Consider the following 18726-nt stretch of genomic DNA (forward strand, 5'->3'; position numbering starts at 1 on the left):
ATTTAACATAGTTCTTGAAAGACTGGCCAAAGCAATTAGACAGACAAAAGAAATTAAAGGGATACACATAGGAAAAGAACTCAAATTGTCACTATTTGCTGATGATATGATTCTTAGCTAGAAGACCCTAAAAGTTCCACCAGATAATTTCTAGAACTAGTAAATGGATTCAGCAAAGTAGCAGGATATAAAATCAATACGCATAAATCAAAGGCATTTCTGTACATCAGTGACAAATCCTCAGAAAGGTAAATGAGGAAAACTACCCCATTTACAATAGCTTAAAAATATATTTGGGAATCAACAAAAGATGGAAAGATCTATATAATGAAAATTACAGAACCTTAAAAAAGGAAGTCAAAGAAGACCTTAGAAGATGGAAAAAGCAATCATGAAATTCATCTGGAAAAATAAGAGACCCAGAAAAGCTAAAGCAATCCTTCGGAGGAAGAGTGAAGCAGGTGGCATCGCTATACCAGACCTTAAACTATACCACAGAGCAATAGTCACAAAAACAGCATGGTATTTGCACCAAAAAAAAAGACTAGTAGACAAATGGTGCAGAATAGAGGACACAGAGATTAACCTGTAAAACTACAATTATCTTACATTAGACGAAGGTGCTAAAAACATGCATTGGAGAAAAAATAGCCTCTTTAACAAATGGTGCTGTGAAAACTGGAAATCTATATGCAACAAATGAAATTAAACCCTTATCTCTTACCATGCACAAAATTCAACTCAAAATGGATCAAGGACTTAGGAATAAAATCAGAGACCCTGCGTCTAATAGAAGAAAAAGTAGGCCCTAAACTCCATTATGTGTAATAAGACTCCTTTGGCATAAGAAATAAAATCAATAATAATAAATGGGATGGACTCAAACTAAAAATTTTTTTCTCAGCAAAAGAAACAATCTGTGAGGTGAATAGAGAGCCTACATCTTGGGAGCAAATCTTTACCCCTCACACACAAATAGAGCACTAATCTCTAGGGCATATAAAGAACTCAAAAAACTAAACACCCAAAAAAACCCAAATAACCCAATCAGTAAATGGGCCAAGGACCTGAAGAGACACTTCTCAGAAGATGATATACAATCAATCAACAAATACACGAAAAATGTTTATCATCACTAGCAATTAGAGAAATGCAAATCAAAACAACTCTAAGACTTCATTTTACTCCAGTCAGAATGGCAGATATTATGAAGAAAAATAACAATAAGTGTTGGTGAAGATGTGGGGAAAGGTACACTCATATATTAGTGGTGGGACTGCAAATTGGTTCAGCCAATATGGAAAGCAGTATGGAGATTTCTTGGAAAATTGGGAATGGAACCCCATTTGACCCAGTTATCCCTCTCTTGGTCTATACCCAAAGGACTTAAAAACAGCATACTACAGGGACATAGCCACATCAATTTTTACAGCAGCACAATTCACAATAACTAAACTGTGGAACCAATCTAGATGCCCTTCAATGGATGAATGAATAAAAAAAGTGGCATATATAACAATGGAATATTACCAGCAATAAAAGAGAATAAAATCATAACATTTGCAGGAAAACAGATTGAGTTAGAGAAGATAATGCTCAGTGAAGTTAGCCAATCCAAACAAACAAATGTTGAATGTTTTCTCTGATATAAGGAGGCCGATTCATAGTGGGGTAGGGAGGGGGACTGTGGAAGAATAGATGAACTCTAGGTAGGGCAGAGAGGTGAGAGGGGAAGGGAGCGGGTATGGGGTTAGAAATAATGGTGGAATGTGATGGACATCATTATCCAAAGTACATGTATAAAGACACAAATTGGTGTGAATATACTTTGTATATAATCAGAGATATGAAAAATGGGCTCTACATATGTAATAACAATTATATTGCATTATGCTGACATATATAAATAAAAAAATTAATTAAAAAAATAAAATAACACCATATCCTGGAATGTTAGAAGTACAAAAAAAAAAAAAAAAATGGAGAACAGGCATGTTGGGCTCTGCCTGCCGAAGCCATTTCCTACTTTTCTGTCCAGGCCCAGAGAGCAATTGATGCAGGATTAAGGAATTGCAGTTTACTTGGCAAAACCAACAGAAACCATTTTTTAAGAACTTGTCCACAGAGGATCCAAAATGGCAGAGTAGAGGAGATACAGTTTCTGGCTGCTCTGTGCATGAATCCGAGAAAACAGTCAGATGGCTTCTTCATGGGCTTTCGCCCTGATGGATTACAGCATCTCAGAGTGTGTGATAGGACCCCATACAGAGGATTTTTGCAGAATCCACCAGAGCTTCGAACACCAAGCAGAACTCTGAGCATCTGTGTTCTGGTAAGACTCCAGACTCGGGTCCCAAAGGCCAAAAGTTTGAGCACATGCCCGGCTCTCAAGAGGGAGAGCAGAAACACCAAATCAGCACCTCGGCAGAGCGGCAGACTCCAGACTATGCTCCACTCCCACGCAGGTCACCCGACTGCGTTCTAGCCACAGCACGAGGACATTCCAGCTGCCCCACCTCACCAGACACCCCACCTCACCAGACACCTCAAGGTGGGAAACAGACGGAGTCCATCTTGGAAAACTTTTCTCACCATCTTTCGGTGGGAGTCACTACCAGCCCGGATCTGGATCTGCTACTGAACAGGTACCTGGTTTCCAACTCCCCCCAGCTATGATAACTCGGCACAGTGACTATCAGAACAAACTAAGCTCTCAGTAGAACAGGAGCGCAGTGTGGCCAGGGTGCTGCCCACCTGGCACTATCTGAGGATGGAGGGCAAGAGGGCGGAGGGCAAGAGGTCCCGCAGCTGAGACCTGCTAAGCAAGAGAGGGGAGGAGTCTAAAAACTGGGAACAACTCAGAAAGACCAAGATTAGGAAAGCTCCAGGCAAGAGAGGGAGAGCTCTAATCTTCTCACACCAGTTACCTACACCACCCTGAGGGTAGAGACTCAAGCTTGGAATAGACAACTTCACCTACTGGAAGAGAAGAGAAAAGAACTAAAATCTAAGAGTATTTTTGTTTGTTTGTTTTTTGTTTTTGTTTTTCTTTGTTTTCTTCTCTTCCATTTTATCCTCTTCCTTTCTCATTTACCCTTCCTCCTCTGGTCCTCACAACCACAACATATGTGAAACCAAGAATTTTGCAAGAAATAGAACTTTAAGAACTGAGTCTCCAGAATAATATAATGTAGAGGAATTGCATAAGTCCCCCTTTTCTTTCTCTCTCTTTTTTCTCTTTCTTTCTTTCCTTTTTATTTTTATTCCTCCCTCTCTTCCTCTTTCATCCTCCTAATTTTTAATATTTTTACTTCTTTCAATTGTCTAAATACAGATATGTGTTTGTTTTTATACATTCTACTGTCCTCCCACATACTTATCTACCCTAAATTATCTCCAGTCTATTCCCCTGCTACTAACCCTCTTCATTAGGATTAATCTCCAAATTTCCTAAGTTATATTAACCCATAACCTCACATCTTTTAACATAATGTTGTTTACCCAACCACCAGTTCTCTGTCTGCCATCAGAAACTGTATACCTTTTATGAAACTACTGATTATATTTTAAATAATAATTAAATCCAACATTTCTAGACATTGAGACTAACTATAAGTGTCTTAATAACAATAATTTACTCATAGGTGGTGTATTGTTGATATTGGGAAATGTCAATTTTGTCCTTCCCCACAAAGGAGGGGTCTTGGAACTATATAAGAGCACTACAAATCTATAGGGTATAAACAATAACACACCAGTCCCACAGAGCGGGAAAGAAATGCCAGCAACATGAAAAGAGAAGGGAAGAAAGTACCACAAACAATGCAAGATAACACACTATTAGAATAATTAACAGAAGCAGCAGAAAAAAATGACAGAGAAAGATTTCAGGATTTACATTAAACAGATGTTTTGGAATCTCAAAGAAGACATTAGTCAACAAATAAGACAGTAAAAGATCACTTTGACAATAAGCTACATAACCAAATCCAAGAAGCAAAATATCACCTCTATAGGGAGATAGAGGTTATAAAAAAAAAACAAGCAGAAATTCTTGAAATGAAAGAAATAATAAACCAAATTAAAAACACAAATGAGAGCATCACCAGCAGAGCAGAAAACTTAGAAAATAGGACATCAGACAACAATGACAAAGTACATCATCTTGAGAAGAATGTAGACAGCACAGTTAAGATGATAAGAAATCACGAGCAGAACATCCAAGAAATATGGGATAGCATAAAAAGACCAAATTTAAGAGTTATGGAGATAGAGGAAGGCATAGAGGTCCAAACCAAAGCAATGAGCAATCTGTTTAATGAAATATTATCAGAAAACTTTTCAGACATAAAGAATGAAACAGAAATCCAAATCCAAGAAGCCTACAGGATGCCAAATGTGCGAAATCACAACAGATCCACACCAAGACACATTATAATGAAAATGCCCAACATACAGAATAAGGAGAGAATTTTAAAAGCCACAAGAGAAAGAAATTGGATTACATATAGGGGTAAACTAATTAAGATAATGGCAGATTTTTCAACACAGACCCTGAAAGCTAGAAGATCCTGGAACAACATATTTCAAACTCTGAAAGATAATGGATTCCAACCAAGAATCTTAATCCAGCAAAAGTAAGCTTCAGATTTGAAGATGAAATGAAAACCTTCCACGATAAACAAAAGTTAAAAGAATTTAGAGCTAGAAAACCAGCACTACAAAACATCCTTGGCAAAATATTTCATGGAGAGGAAATGGAAAACAACAATGAAAACCAGCAGAGGGAGGTAGTGCACTAAAAGAAAAACATCAAAGAATAAAACCAAGTCAAGTTAAATTACAAAAATAAACAAATATGGCTGGAAATACAAAACATGTCTCAGTGTAACCCTGGATGTTAATGGCTTAAACTCACCAATCAAAAGACATAGACTAGCAGATTGGATTTTAAAAAAAGATCTAACAATATGCTGCCTACAAGAGACTCATTTGATAGGAAAAGTCATACACAGGCTGAAGGTGAAAGGTTGGGAAAAATCATACCACTCACATGGACTGTGGAAGCAAACGGGGCTCTCTGTACTCATATCAAATAAAGTAGACTTCAAGCCAAAGTTAATCAAAAAGGATAAAGATGGACATTACATACTGCTCAAGGGAACCATACACCAATAACACATAACAATCATAAACAATCATGCAGCTATGTTCATCAAACAAACTCTTCTCAAGTTCAAGAGTCAAATTGAGCACAACAAAATAATCTTGATGACTTTAACACACCTTTCTTACCACTGGACACATCTTCTAAACAGAAATTGAATAAACCAACTATAGAGCTCAATAACACAATTAATAACTTAGACTTAACTGACATATATAGAATATATCAACTAGCATCAAGCAGATACACTTTCTTCTCAGCAGCACATGGATCCTTCTCAAAAATAGACCATATACTATGCTACAGGGCAACTCTTAGCAAATACAAAGGAGTAGAGATACTACCATGCATTTTATCAGATCATAATGGATGAAATTGGAAATCAATGACAAAATAAAGAATAAAAATTTCTGCATCACATGGAGACTGAACAATATGCTACTGAATGAACAATGGGTTATAGAAGACATCAAGGAGGAGATTAAAAAATTCTTAGAGGTAAATGAGAACTCAGACACAACATGTGGAAATCTCTGTAACACTATGAAAGCAGTCATAAGAGGAAAATTCATTTCATGGAGTTCATTCCTATTTTTAGAAGAAAAAGTCAACAAATAAATGACCTCACACTATACCTCAAAGCCTTAGAAAAAGAAGAACAAATCAGCAGCAAATACAGTAGAAGGCAAGAAATAATTAAAATCAGAGCTGAAATTAATGAAATTGAAACAAAAGAAACAATTGAAAAAATAGACAAAACTAAAAGCTGTTCTTTGAAAAAATAAATAAAATTAACAAACCCTTAGCCATGTTAATGAAGAAAAAGAGGGAGAGAACTCAAATTACCAGCATATGTGATGAAAAAGGCAATGTCATAACAGACACTACAGAAATACAGTAGATAATTAGAAATAATTTGGAAACCTTATACTCTAATAAAATAGAAGGCAGTGAAGGCATCAATAAATTCTTTAAGTCATAGGATCTTCCCAGATTGAGTCAGGAAGATATACACAACTTAAACAGATCAATATCAATTGAGGAAATAGAATCCATCAAAAGACTATCAACCAAGAAAAGTCCAGGACTGAATGGATACACAGTTGAGTTCTACAAGACCTATAAAGAAGAACTAATACCAATACTCTTCAATTTATTTCTGGAAATAGAAAAAGAGGGAATACTTCCAAACACATTCTATGAGTCCAATATCACCCCGATTCCAAAACCAGACAAAGACACTTCAAAGAAAGAAAACTTCAGACCAATATCTCTAATGAACATAGATGCAAAAATCCTCAATAAAATTCTGGCAAATTAAATACAAAAACATATCAAAAAGATTGTGCACCATGAACAAGTGGGATTCATCCCACGGTTCAACATCGGAAATCAATAAATATAATTCATCACATCAATAGACTTAACGATAAGAATCATATGGTCATCTCGATAGACACAGAAAAAGCATTTGACAAAATACAATATCCCTACATGTTCAAAACACTAGAAAAACTAGGGATAACAGAAATATGTCTCAACATCATAAAGGATATCTACACTAAGCCTCAGGCCAACATCATTCTAAATGGAGAAAAACTGAAAGCATTCTCTCTAAAAACTGGAACAAGACAGGGATGCCCTCTCTCACCACTTCTATTCAACAGAGTCCTTGAAGCACTGGCCAGAGCAATTAGACAGACGAAAGAAATTAAAGAAATAAGAATATGAAAAGAAGAACTTAAACTAGCACTATTTGCTGACAATATGATTCTATACCTGGAAGACCCAATAAAGTCCACCAGAAAACTTCTAGAACTAGTAAATGAATTCAGAAAAGTAGCAGAATATAATATCAACACCCATAAATCAAAGGCATTTCTGTATATCAGTGACAAATCCTCTGTGAAGGAAATAAGGAAAACTACCCTCTTCACAATATCCTCAAAAAAAAAAAGATACTTGGGAATCAACTTAACAAAAGAGATGAAAGATCTATACAATGAAAACTATAGAACTTTAAAGACAGAAATCAAAGAAGACCTTAGAAATGGAAAGTTCTACCTTGCTCATGGATAGGCAGAATTCATATTATCAAAATGACCATACTACCAAAAGCACCATACAGGTTTAATGCAATTCCGATTAAAATCCCAATGGCATTCCCCATAGAAATAGAAAAGGCAATCATGAAATTCATCTAGAAAAATAAGAAACCCAGAATAGCTAAAGCAATTCTTGGCAGGAAGAATGAAGCAGGTGGTATCACTGTACCAGACCTTAAACTATACTACAGAGCAACAGTAACAAAAACAGCATGGTATTGGTACCAAAACAGGCAGGTAGATCAATGGTACAGAATACAGGACACAGAGACTAACCCACAAAATTACAATTATCTTATATTAGACAAAGATGCCAAAAATATGCACTGGAGAAAAGAGAGCATCTTTAACAAATGGTGCTTGGAAAACTGGAAATCCATATGCAACAAAATGAAACTGAACCCCTATCTCTTACCATGCACAAAACTTAACTCAAAATGAATCAAGGACCTAGGAATTAAACCAGAGACTCTGTGTCTAATAGAAGAAAAAGTAGGCCCTAAACTTCATCATGTGGGATTAGGCCACAACTTCCTTAATAAGAGTCCTGTAGCACAAGAATTAAAAACAAGAATCAATAAATGGGATGGACTCAAACTAAAAAGTTTTGGTCTTCGTAAAAGAAACAATCTGTGAGGTGAACAGAGAGCCTATATCCTGGAAGCAAATTTTTACCCCTCACACATTAGATAGAGCGCTGATCTCTAGGTTATATAAAGAACACAAGAAGCTAAGCACTAAAACAACAACAACAAAAAAAAAACAATAACAACAACAACAAAATACAAATAACCCAATCAACAAATGGGCCAAGGACCTGAACAGACACATCTCAGAAGAGGATATAAAAATCAATCAACAAATATATGAAAAAATGCTCATCATCTCTAGCAATCAGAGAAATGCAAATCAAAACTACTCTAAGATATCATCTCACTCCAGTCAGAATGGCAGCTATTATGAAGACAAATAACAACAAGTATTAGCAAGAATGTGGGGAAAAAGGCACACTCATACATTGCTGGTGGGATTGGTACAGCCAATTTGGAAAGCAGTATAGAGATTCCTTGGAAATCTGGGAATGGAACCACCATTTGACCCAGCTATTCCTCTTCTTGGACTATACACAACAGACTTAAAAACAGCATACTACAGGGACATAACAGCACAATTCACAATAGCTAAACTGTGGAGCCAACGTAGATGTCCTTCAATGGATGAATGAATAAAAAAAATGTGGCTTTTATACACAATCAAATATTACTCGGCATTAAAAAAGAACAAAATCATGGCATTTGCAGGTAAATGGATGGTGTTGGAGAAGATAATGCTAAGTGAAGTCAGCCAATCCCCCCAAAAACAAATGCTGAATATTTTCTCTCATATAAGGGTGGTGACTCATACTGGGGTAGAGAGGGAGAGCATGGGAGGATAGATTAATTCTAGATAGGGAAGAGGACTGGGAAGGAAAGGGAGGAGGAAGGGGATTTGCAAGGATGGTGGAATGTGATGGTCATCACTATACAAAGTACATGTATGAAGACTTGAATTGGTGTCAACATACCTTATATACAAACAGAGATATGAAAAATTGTGGTATATATGTGTAATAAGAATTGTAATGCAAAAAGTACATGTTTAAAGGCATAAATTGACGCGGACATACTTTATATACAGAGATACAAAAAATTATGCTCTATATGTGTAATAAGAATTGTAGTGAATTCCACTGTTGTCGTGTATTTAAAAAAATAATAAAATCAATAAAAAATAAACAAAATATTGCTGCTGGGAAAACTGGAATTCCATATATGCTAGAATGAAATTTAACCCCTATCTCACCCTGTATACAATGCAAATCAAAGTGGATTGAAGGTCTAGGAATTAGACCAGAAATTCTGCACATACTTGAAGAAGATGTTGGCCCAACACTGCTTCGTGTTTGCTTAGGAACCAACTTCCATAACAAGATTGCTAAAGCACAAGGAGTAAATTAAAAAATCAATAAATGGGATGACATCAAACTAAAAATGTCCTTCATAGCAAAGGAAAGAATCAAGAGTGTGAGGAGAAAGAGAGAGAGAGAGAGAGAGAGAGAGAGAGAGAGAGAGAGAGAGAGACTGACTCTGCATAATGGAAGAAAATTCTTTATCACCTGCCCCTCAGGTAGAGTGTTAATTTCCAGGATATACAAAGAACTAAAAAAAAATTAACACTAAAAAACACAATTCAATCAATAAATGGGCAAAAGGCACTAAATGGATTTCTCAAAAAAAAAAGAAAAAAGAAATACAAGTAGTCAACAAATATATGAAAAAATGTCCATCATCTCTAGCAATTAGAGAAATGAAAAAAAATACACTGAAGATTTTGTTTCACTCAGTCAGAATGGCAATTATCAAGAATATAAGAAACAATAAATGTTGGCGAGGATGTAGGGAAAAAGATACAATCATACATTGCTGGTGGGACAACAAATTGGTGCAACCATTATGGAAATCAGTATGGAGATTCCTCAGAGAACTTGGAATAGAACCACCATTTGATCCAGCTAACCCACTCCTCAGCATACTACACTTATGCAGCTACATCAATGTTTATAGCAGCTCAATCCACAATAGCCGAACTATGGAAACAATGTAGATGCCCTTCAACATATAAATGAATTAATGGTATATATACACAATGAAATATTAATCAGCCTCAAATAAGAATGAAATTATGGCATTTGAAGGTAAATGGATGGAGCTGGAGAATACCATGCTATATGAAATAAGCCAATTCCCCCCAAAACAAAGGCTGAATGTTTTCTCTGATCCGCGGATGCTAATTCACAGTGGGGGCATGGCTAGGATAAAATAGAGGTAATTTGGATTAGGCAGAGGCCCCTGAAGGGTGGGGAGGGGGGTCTAGGGATAGGAAGGATAGTAGGATGAATTGGACAGTACTGGTGTGATTCCACATCATGTACAACCAGAAGAGTGAGAAGTGATACTCCACTGATGTCTGATGGGTCAAAATGCATTCCACTGTCATGTATAACAAATAGAACAAATAAAAATTACCTAAAAATAACTGGGTAAACAGCAGAAAATCAATGGAGCGCAGGGGATAAGGAAAGGGAAGGAGAGATAGTAGGGTCCTAATTAGAATAAAATATGTACCATGCTTTTATAATTCTACCAAAATGGATTCAGCACATATAACTAAAAAGAACCAATAAAATAAGATTTTTCAAAAGATTTTAAAAGTTTTAAGCATGACACTTAATTATTTCCTTGATATTTAAAAGTAAATAGAAGTCTTCACACATTTTTTAAAATACTTCAATAGACCATGTGCAACTCTTAGAAAATTTTCACCTAGGACTGGGGTTGTAGCTCAGCGGTAGAATAGTTGTTTAGCATGTGTGAGGCACTAGATTTGATTCTCAGTACAACATATAAATAAGTAAAATAAAGGTCCATTGACAACTAAAAAAATATTTTAAAGTGTTTTTTTTCACTTAACTTTTGTTCCTATTGGATTGCTTCATGTTGGAGTAGTTTAAAAAATGTCAGGCTATACCTGTGATATATCATCTGTGATGTAGTGTATACGATAGACATATAACAAAGAGAGGCAATCTTGTAAGTATTGAAAATTAATTTTGAGGAGACATACAGTACAGTATATCATAACATGCTAATTGAATCTGCAAGTAACAATTTTTATTAGTCTAATGATATAAACACTATTCCTGTAATGTTATAAACACTACTCCTGTAACTGCAAGTTCTAAGATAACTATTTTGGAATGATGAAAGGAAGTAGTCGTGGGAAGCTGGGCAATGCTCATCTGCAACCTGTGGTGGTTAATCCTGCCTACAACTGAGAAATCAAAATAATAGTCAATCATGATTATAAAGTTGGAAGAAATATAATAACATATTATAAAGTTGGGGTGGTTATCTCTGAGCAGTAGGACTGGGGAAAGTGGAAAGGGTGAGAGTTCATGATGAATATTTTGCTCTTTGATGTGTAAACTATGAACATGCACTATTCTCTCAACTGGTAACTTTCTCCTGGATGACCACCCTGATATATCCCATGTCTAACAGTGTTGAATTGGGTGTCCCTTCTATGTTACAACAGCAATAACATGCTTGCCTCTCTTTGCCCTGTTTTGTTTTCCACATTTTAAGTAAGTTTATGTGTACACGATTTTCATTTATCTTTATCAGCATTATTAAATTTTTCCAATCTGAGAAATAACATCTCTTGTAAACCACAGGAAGTTCTCATCTTTCAACTTGTATCATGAAAAATAGCACATATAAAAGTATATAATATATATTCATTGAAAACAAGAAATGATAATAAAGTCTACAGCCATGTACCCCCTCATGCATGATAATAATCAAAATTACTCAAGAAAAGAAGCATTGTATCATCTTCATTCCTTATTGTGTCATCTCTAAGTCTAGATATCTGGCTGCTTATGAGGAAAGCTGCTGATTTCAATCTATGTATTTTGCTTAATTTAGCCATAGTTTTTTTTCCATGTAACCAGTATCTTGAATTATACAAATGTTAGTAATTTACCTATGTGAAATTTCAAAGCAAACCTTAGATTTTTTTGTAGCTTTGTTACCAAAGAAAGAAATATATTCATTTCTGCATCAGTTATTCATTTTTGTATAAATTCTTGCGGGATCTTTGTGACTTAAAATAGCAAGAAGTGGTGTCAAAGGGAAAATGACCTCAGGAGAAAAAATCAAGTCCAGTGTGCAGACCTATAGCATCTGATCTCAGGGTTAGGCTCCAATCAAGGATACAACTTAGAGTTTTCACAGCTCAGAAAGATGTGAGGCAGTGACCTGAAGATTCTCTTACTCAAGCCAAGGGGCTTCAAAGAAGTGAAGATAAATCTTATCTTCAAGGAATTGTGAATATAACTTGCTTCCATTCGTTGGTTCAATGGGGCTCAGTTGGGTGATACTGCCGCTTCATGTGTTTTTGTTGGAGTGACTTCTACGTTTGCATGTGTCTTGAGAGCTTTAGTGGGCTACAGTGTCTGAGATGACATCATTTACATGTCTGTTGACTCAATGGTGCTATCTGAAACCTCTGGAAGCTAGATGGGCTTCTTTCTCCATCTGAATGGATGATTGTAGACTGAAAGCAGAAGCTGTCAGAACTCTTCAAAGATGGCTGACCATAATGGACACACTGTCACTTGTACACGTTTTATTAGATAAAGGAATCAAAAGCAAGAGCAGATTTAAGTTAAAAGGCCACCCTGGACTTAATAAAGGGGAGCACGGGACTCCACTTTGGGTTGGAAGAATGGATTATGTGTAAGTATTTGGAAAGAATAACCTTCTTTAAAAATAATCTACCATAGTCTTCCCACTGTCCAGCCATAAGAATACATATCCTTATCTTGCACAAAACATTCTCACTTTTCTCCCAAAGTCCTATATCTTTATGGCATCACCTCAAACTCCTGGATCTTCTCACCTAAATCTGATTCAGATATGCATGTGTCTCCTGAGACATAGTTCCACCTAATACCAAGACCAGCGAACTAAGAACTGAATAGATTCTCACATCATCAACTGACATTCCATTATGAGATAGAGATAGAAAAAATCGTACGGGACATTCCCAGTTAATAAGGGAGTGGGTGGTAATGGAGAGCACATAGAAATCTGAAGTCTATCTCTCTGAAATTCCGAACTCTATCTGAGCACATATTATTGGGATCACTTACTTCCTGAGCAGAGAATGTTTTTTTGATTATGGTCCAGTTGCTCAGGTCTGTCCTCATGAACTAGTTCATTTTTCTTTGATACTTGTCTCTGAATTCTCATCTTTCATTTCCCTAGTAAGATGGCCTCCATTTGCACTTAAGAAACTGCTACTACCTGATTTCTGCTTGCACTAGATTAGGAGCTTAGAGGCATGCTTTTTCTTATGCACTCTCTCTGTCCCTTTTACTCTAAACTGTCAGGACTATTACTAGTAAAATTTAAGACTTGAATATTTTCTAAAAATCTTATTCAGATTTATGTCATGATCATATTCATATTCTTGGAGACAGTTTCTCTTAAAGAATGTAAAGCTTCCTAGAAGAATGTCTCAGCTTCTTGAAGACCTTTGGCCTGACTGAGAGCATCTATAGATCATTACTCTACATCTTTCTGAAGTCTAAAGAATCTGATAGTCACATTCTTGATTGGAGATTGACCCTGAGAGCAGACACTATAAGGGTGCACATTGGACTTGATTTTTTTTCCCTCTGGGGTCATTTTCTCTGTGATATATTTTTAGCTAGTTGGAGAGACTGTTCTGGGACTTTTATACTTACTCTTTGTTCTGCTTGAAAACTAAAGAATTTCTCATTTTAAAAAATTCCTTATAATATCCTTATGATTAAACTAAAATAAGTGAGACTCAGTATTCTTTAGGGGAAATCTTCTTAGCCAACTTCATAATTTCATGAGGTACATTTTCTATCATCCATGCTATTGCCAGAGAAATTATTACAAAAATTCTATAATAATAACATTGGTTGTGCTTCCTCTAGCACCTGGTAGCAATTTCTTCATGGTCTTTCCAGCCCTGCCAACAATATTCATGAAAACCTTCCAGCCTCTGTCTACCTTGGAAAGGGCTATATTTTGGCTCCTGGAAAGACAGTACTCCACTTCCAGTATCAATTCTTTTGTATTAGTTATCCATTTCTGCAATGATGTGGAAACAAAACTATTGTCCATCAATAGCAGCATAAAGTAATAAATGTTATTGTAGATCACATATGTGATGATCCAAAATCATGGTGGATTGTGCAGAGTGCTCAACTGTAAAATGCACGAAGGTCAAGGCAATCCCACATACAATCCTGTGTAAGATCAAAATGCTATTTCAAATATGTCTAACTTACTCAGTGAATGATGTTTGAACAATTAATTAATCACTGGAGAAAAATAATGCACACACAATCAATCCCAGAGAGCTTGAATATAAAAATCATAATATGAAAATATAATAACACTACAAAAATATTCACTTAATTCTGTAACCAAGAGGCTTATGAAGGTCAGAAAAGCAAAGAGCTGAAATAATGAGTTGTTGGATTAGCACACATAAGAACTAAGTGCTTCCATATTAAAAACACAAACACAATTAAAAGGCAGAAGACAGTGGAACATGTATACACAACAAAAGACACAAAAGAGAGACTATCAAAATATACTGAGTGTTTGAAAGTCAATAAGCCAACAGATGACTCCCCTGATAGAAGACCATAAAAGAAATAGGAATTTCAAAAAGAAATGAGAACAGTTAAAACACACACAATTGTTCAATTTTACTAGGAACTAAAATTGAATATTGTAAACTGAAACAATAAGAATTCATTTCACACACTTCAACTATGCTTTAAAAATCTCTCTGTATTAAATATGTATTCCTCAGTGTTTGACAAACTCTTTGATTTGAACTCTGCTGGTGGATAGGTATACTGGATAGAACAAAAACACCATGAAGGCCAATCCTTTCTGCTTCTTTTTGAACTTCACACTTCCCATTCTGAGAATTAACAGTTCAATCAGTAATAAGAAAGAATGACATAATATTTGTGCACAAAATTATGGTCAAATATGATAATAGCACGTGTAGAATAACTAAATGCCAGTTAATAGAGCCACTTAAGTAATATTAAAATACATTTAGGAAAGCATCTGGTAAGATATATCCCAAAATATTTGCAGAGGTTAACTCTGGACATGATATTGCTCTTCTTTTTCTTTCTTATTTACTATTATTTTCTAAAATTTATATGAATATTATAAAGGTAACTTTCCTCCATTAAAGTATGTGTACATATTTCAAGCATTAATTTAGAACCCATGAACCTTACAGATATACTTACTCTCCCAGAAAAACAATCTCAGTGTTGATTTCCCCTGACCTGTGACGTAGAAAATTCCTCAGGAAAGCGGTCACACTGTCTACAGTGATATTTCCACAGACTACAATGAACCTAGGTAAGAAGAATAGACAGAAGGGTCATCTGAAGAACCAGAGTACAATGGGGAGTGGATTCCCCGTATCCACAGGGAGTGGATTCCAAGACCCCCAAAGATACCAAAATTTGCAGATGCTCAAATCTCTCATATGAAATGATATATTGATAGCATATAACTTAGCAGATTCTCATGTCTACTTGAATCATCATTTGATTACTTATAATACCGTATACATTGTACATGCTATGTAAATAGTTAGTACACTGCCTTTACCTCCTTGAATAGGTTCATAGTTTGCTATGGAACTTGTACTCCCATTGCAAATAGTTGTTCAGGGAATAATGACAAGGGAAATGTATGTGCATGTTCATTTTTTATGCAATTTTCTACCGGTGGTTGGTAGAATCCACTGATTATAGCTTCTTATTAGGACTTAGGGATAACAATTACCTTAAACCTGATTACAAATAAATTTAGATTTTAAATCCTCAGATTTTTTAAATAGGAACACTAAGGGCTGCATCTGCAATGTACAAAAGCACCAGACTTCTGTGGTTTTCTAGCTCATCTCAAATATGGCATGTTTCCAAACAACTGAATTGCAAGTAGTTTTTCAGGAGTACAATCATTGCTAGATTTATTGTAGCTATTTATGACTTATAATGGATTTCTCATTCAGTTTTTCTCCCTTGGATTTCTGATGCTCTGATACAGACTTTTTTTCATTGAGGAACTGAGGCTCAGAATGGTTTAATCCACTTTTCCGTAGCAAATGGGAAATATTGTGGTTGAGCTGGTCTCGTATTCTAGATCAGTTCCACATCTAAAATTATCAGGTATATATGACAAAATAAGCCATATGGAGAGAAATCTAAGATAGGTAGAGAAATAAATGTTTTCAGGATGAAAAACAGCCATCAATTTTCTTAGGCTTAGCATATTTGCAAAAACTATTTTCCCCATTAATCATTCAAGAAAACTGAAGGAATAATTCTAGCCTAAATTAACATAAAATTTCCTAACCCTAGTGGCTGATATTTCATGCATTTCATATGCCTTTTCTAAAATGAAAAGTTTCAGATTTTGAGACTTTGGCTTATCTGGTTTATTCCATTACTTTATCTTAGTTTTTTTCATTAATTTCAATATATATTTCCTTTTCTATTTATACTTCTTGGTCAACAAAGTTTTTTTTTAATCAAATGTGTTAAAAAATCTCTTGAAAGGGATTAATCTCCAATGTGCCTTTTTATTGTGGGGACTAAATGAAAAACAATTATATTACATTTAAGGTCTCCAATGCCTTCTTTTCTTCATAGATATGAAAAAAAATAATGGAAACAAAGGTAACATAAGTTCAGAAGAAAATAGAATAAAAACACTTCCACATACAGTTTTCCTCCTAAATAGTCATAACTTAGACAAAATCAATAATTTTAAAAGCACTGTAGAAGGAGGTAAAAAAAATTGTTCTTCACTGTAGCAAATCTTTGCCACAAAAATGAGCTCCAAGTGGTTTAGGGGAGTTTTACCTAAGACAACTCAATTACCTTAATTATTTTAAATTTGAATTGTGGCTTTAACTTTATCCATTATGTAAAGTTTGCCAAAAGTTCACCATATGATGGAAATGAATGAGACAATTAGTAACACAAGAGATTAGATAGTGATAAAGAATGTAGATTTGAATTAGATAGGGAAAGTGAAGGAGGAGAGGGAATATGGGGGTAGAAATGATAGTAGAATGAATAGGACATTACGACCCTTTGTGCATATATAACCAGAAGAATGAGAGGTTATACTCCATTTATGTGTGATGTGTCAAAATGCGCTCTACTGCTATGTATAACTAATTAGAACAATTAAAAATATTTAAAAAGAATGTAGAAATATTGCCAAAATCACTACTATTTATTGACAGTGGATTATAACATTATCTGTCATTTTAGTTCTACATATTTTTGGAATAAAAATGGAGTCACTGGTGTTTAAAAGAAAGAAAGAAAGAAGGAAAGAAAGAAAGAAAGAAAGAAAGAAAGAAAGAAAGAAAGAAAGAAAGAAAGAAAAGACAGAAGGTAATGAAGGAGCAGTTTTATGCAAAATTACAAGATAACAACTATCATATAAGACACTCAGACCACAACCTGCACAAGATCCCCAAAAACCTTGAACAAAGAAGTGCTTCTACAGGGGCATCTGAGTGACAACTGTCTATTCAACCTCACACTGGTACCACCCCTTTATTAGTCTTTGTAGCCAGTAATTATTTTTCAATATTTCTTCTGTAGTCCCCTTCATATAACCTTTATTTTTTATCTGCTGCTCAAAAGCTCTTCCTACCTCAGCCTCTCAGGAACTTAGTAGCACAGGCATGACCCACTGTGATCAGTTTTCATTTCACCGTTAAATCATCCTTTACCTCCTTAAATATGCTCATAGTTTGCTACAGAATGTGTATTTCCATTGCAAATGTCTTCTATTCCCAATTAAATGTCAGTATTCTTTGGAGAATCCCTGCTACTCTGTTATTTAGGTTTGCCTACTTGATTTAATGTCCTTATAAGTGTCTATATAGTAGTTTGTATCAAATATTTATTTGTATGGTATTGATTCTAGTACAGTCCCTTCAGTGATGAAAAAAATTGCCAAAATGTTCACCTTTGATCTGTAACCAGGTCAGTTAGTAGGCATCTATTATAAGGTATTCGCCTAGTGGAATATGTGAAACTGTAGAAATTACACTTAAATGATACTTACTTCTTCCCTTTGACCACTTCATAGGAACTGGTGTATTTCCTTTTGTTAGCAAAAAGTTCCACCATTTCAGGGATATAGTTCGCAAATAATATCTAAGGGGATCAGCAAATAAAATGTTAGGTCTCATTATATTTTATCAGTGCATTATAGTCATATATAATATTGGGGTTTATTTTGACACACTCATGCAAGCATAGATTACAATTTGTTCTACCTTCAGTCCCCAGTACTTCTGCTCCAAAACCCTCCCCCTGTTCTTCCTCTATTCTACTGGTCTTCCTTCAATTTATTTATAGCTTTTAAAAAAACAGAAAGATGAATATATATATATATATATATATATATATATATATATATATATATATATATATATTCATATATATCTATAGCATATTCTGGTCAATTCAATTCCACCATTCCTGTCCTTTCCCATCCCTCTACTTCCCCATCAATCCCCTTCTTCTGTTCCATTGATCTTTTTTTTTTTCATGAAATTCCTCTTTATTTTCCCCCCTTATTTCAGTCTAGTTTCCTTGGTAGATACCCCCCAAAAAACTAGAATCAATATACTGTAGTGATATAGTAAGATATGGAACCACCTGAAGTGCCTGTGTACAAATGAATGGATAAAGAAAATGTGGAGTATGTACATACAAAATGGAGTTTTACTCAGCTATAAAGA

The 18726-nt window shown here is 35.1% G+C and overlaps 1 protein-coding gene across 1 annotated transcript in view; it reads right to left on the minus strand.

Moving 5' to 3' along the window:
* Window positions 1-18726, minus strand: part of Kcnu1 (potassium calcium-activated channel subfamily U member 1) — a 166743-nt gene that overhangs the window by 104005 nt on the left and 44012 nt on the right. The window contains 2 exon segments of the mRNA XM_076855278.1: window positions 15191-15301; window positions 18045-18136. Coding sequence (XP_076711393.1) covers window positions 15191-15301; window positions 18045-18136 — 203 coding nt within the window.

Source organism: Callospermophilus lateralis, chromosome 4 (genome assembly GCF_048772815.1).
Source record: "Callospermophilus lateralis isolate mCalLat2 chromosome 4, mCalLat2.hap1, whole genome shotgun sequence".
Taxonomy (NCBI): Eukaryota; Metazoa; Chordata; class Mammalia; order Rodentia; family Sciuridae; genus Callospermophilus; species Callospermophilus lateralis.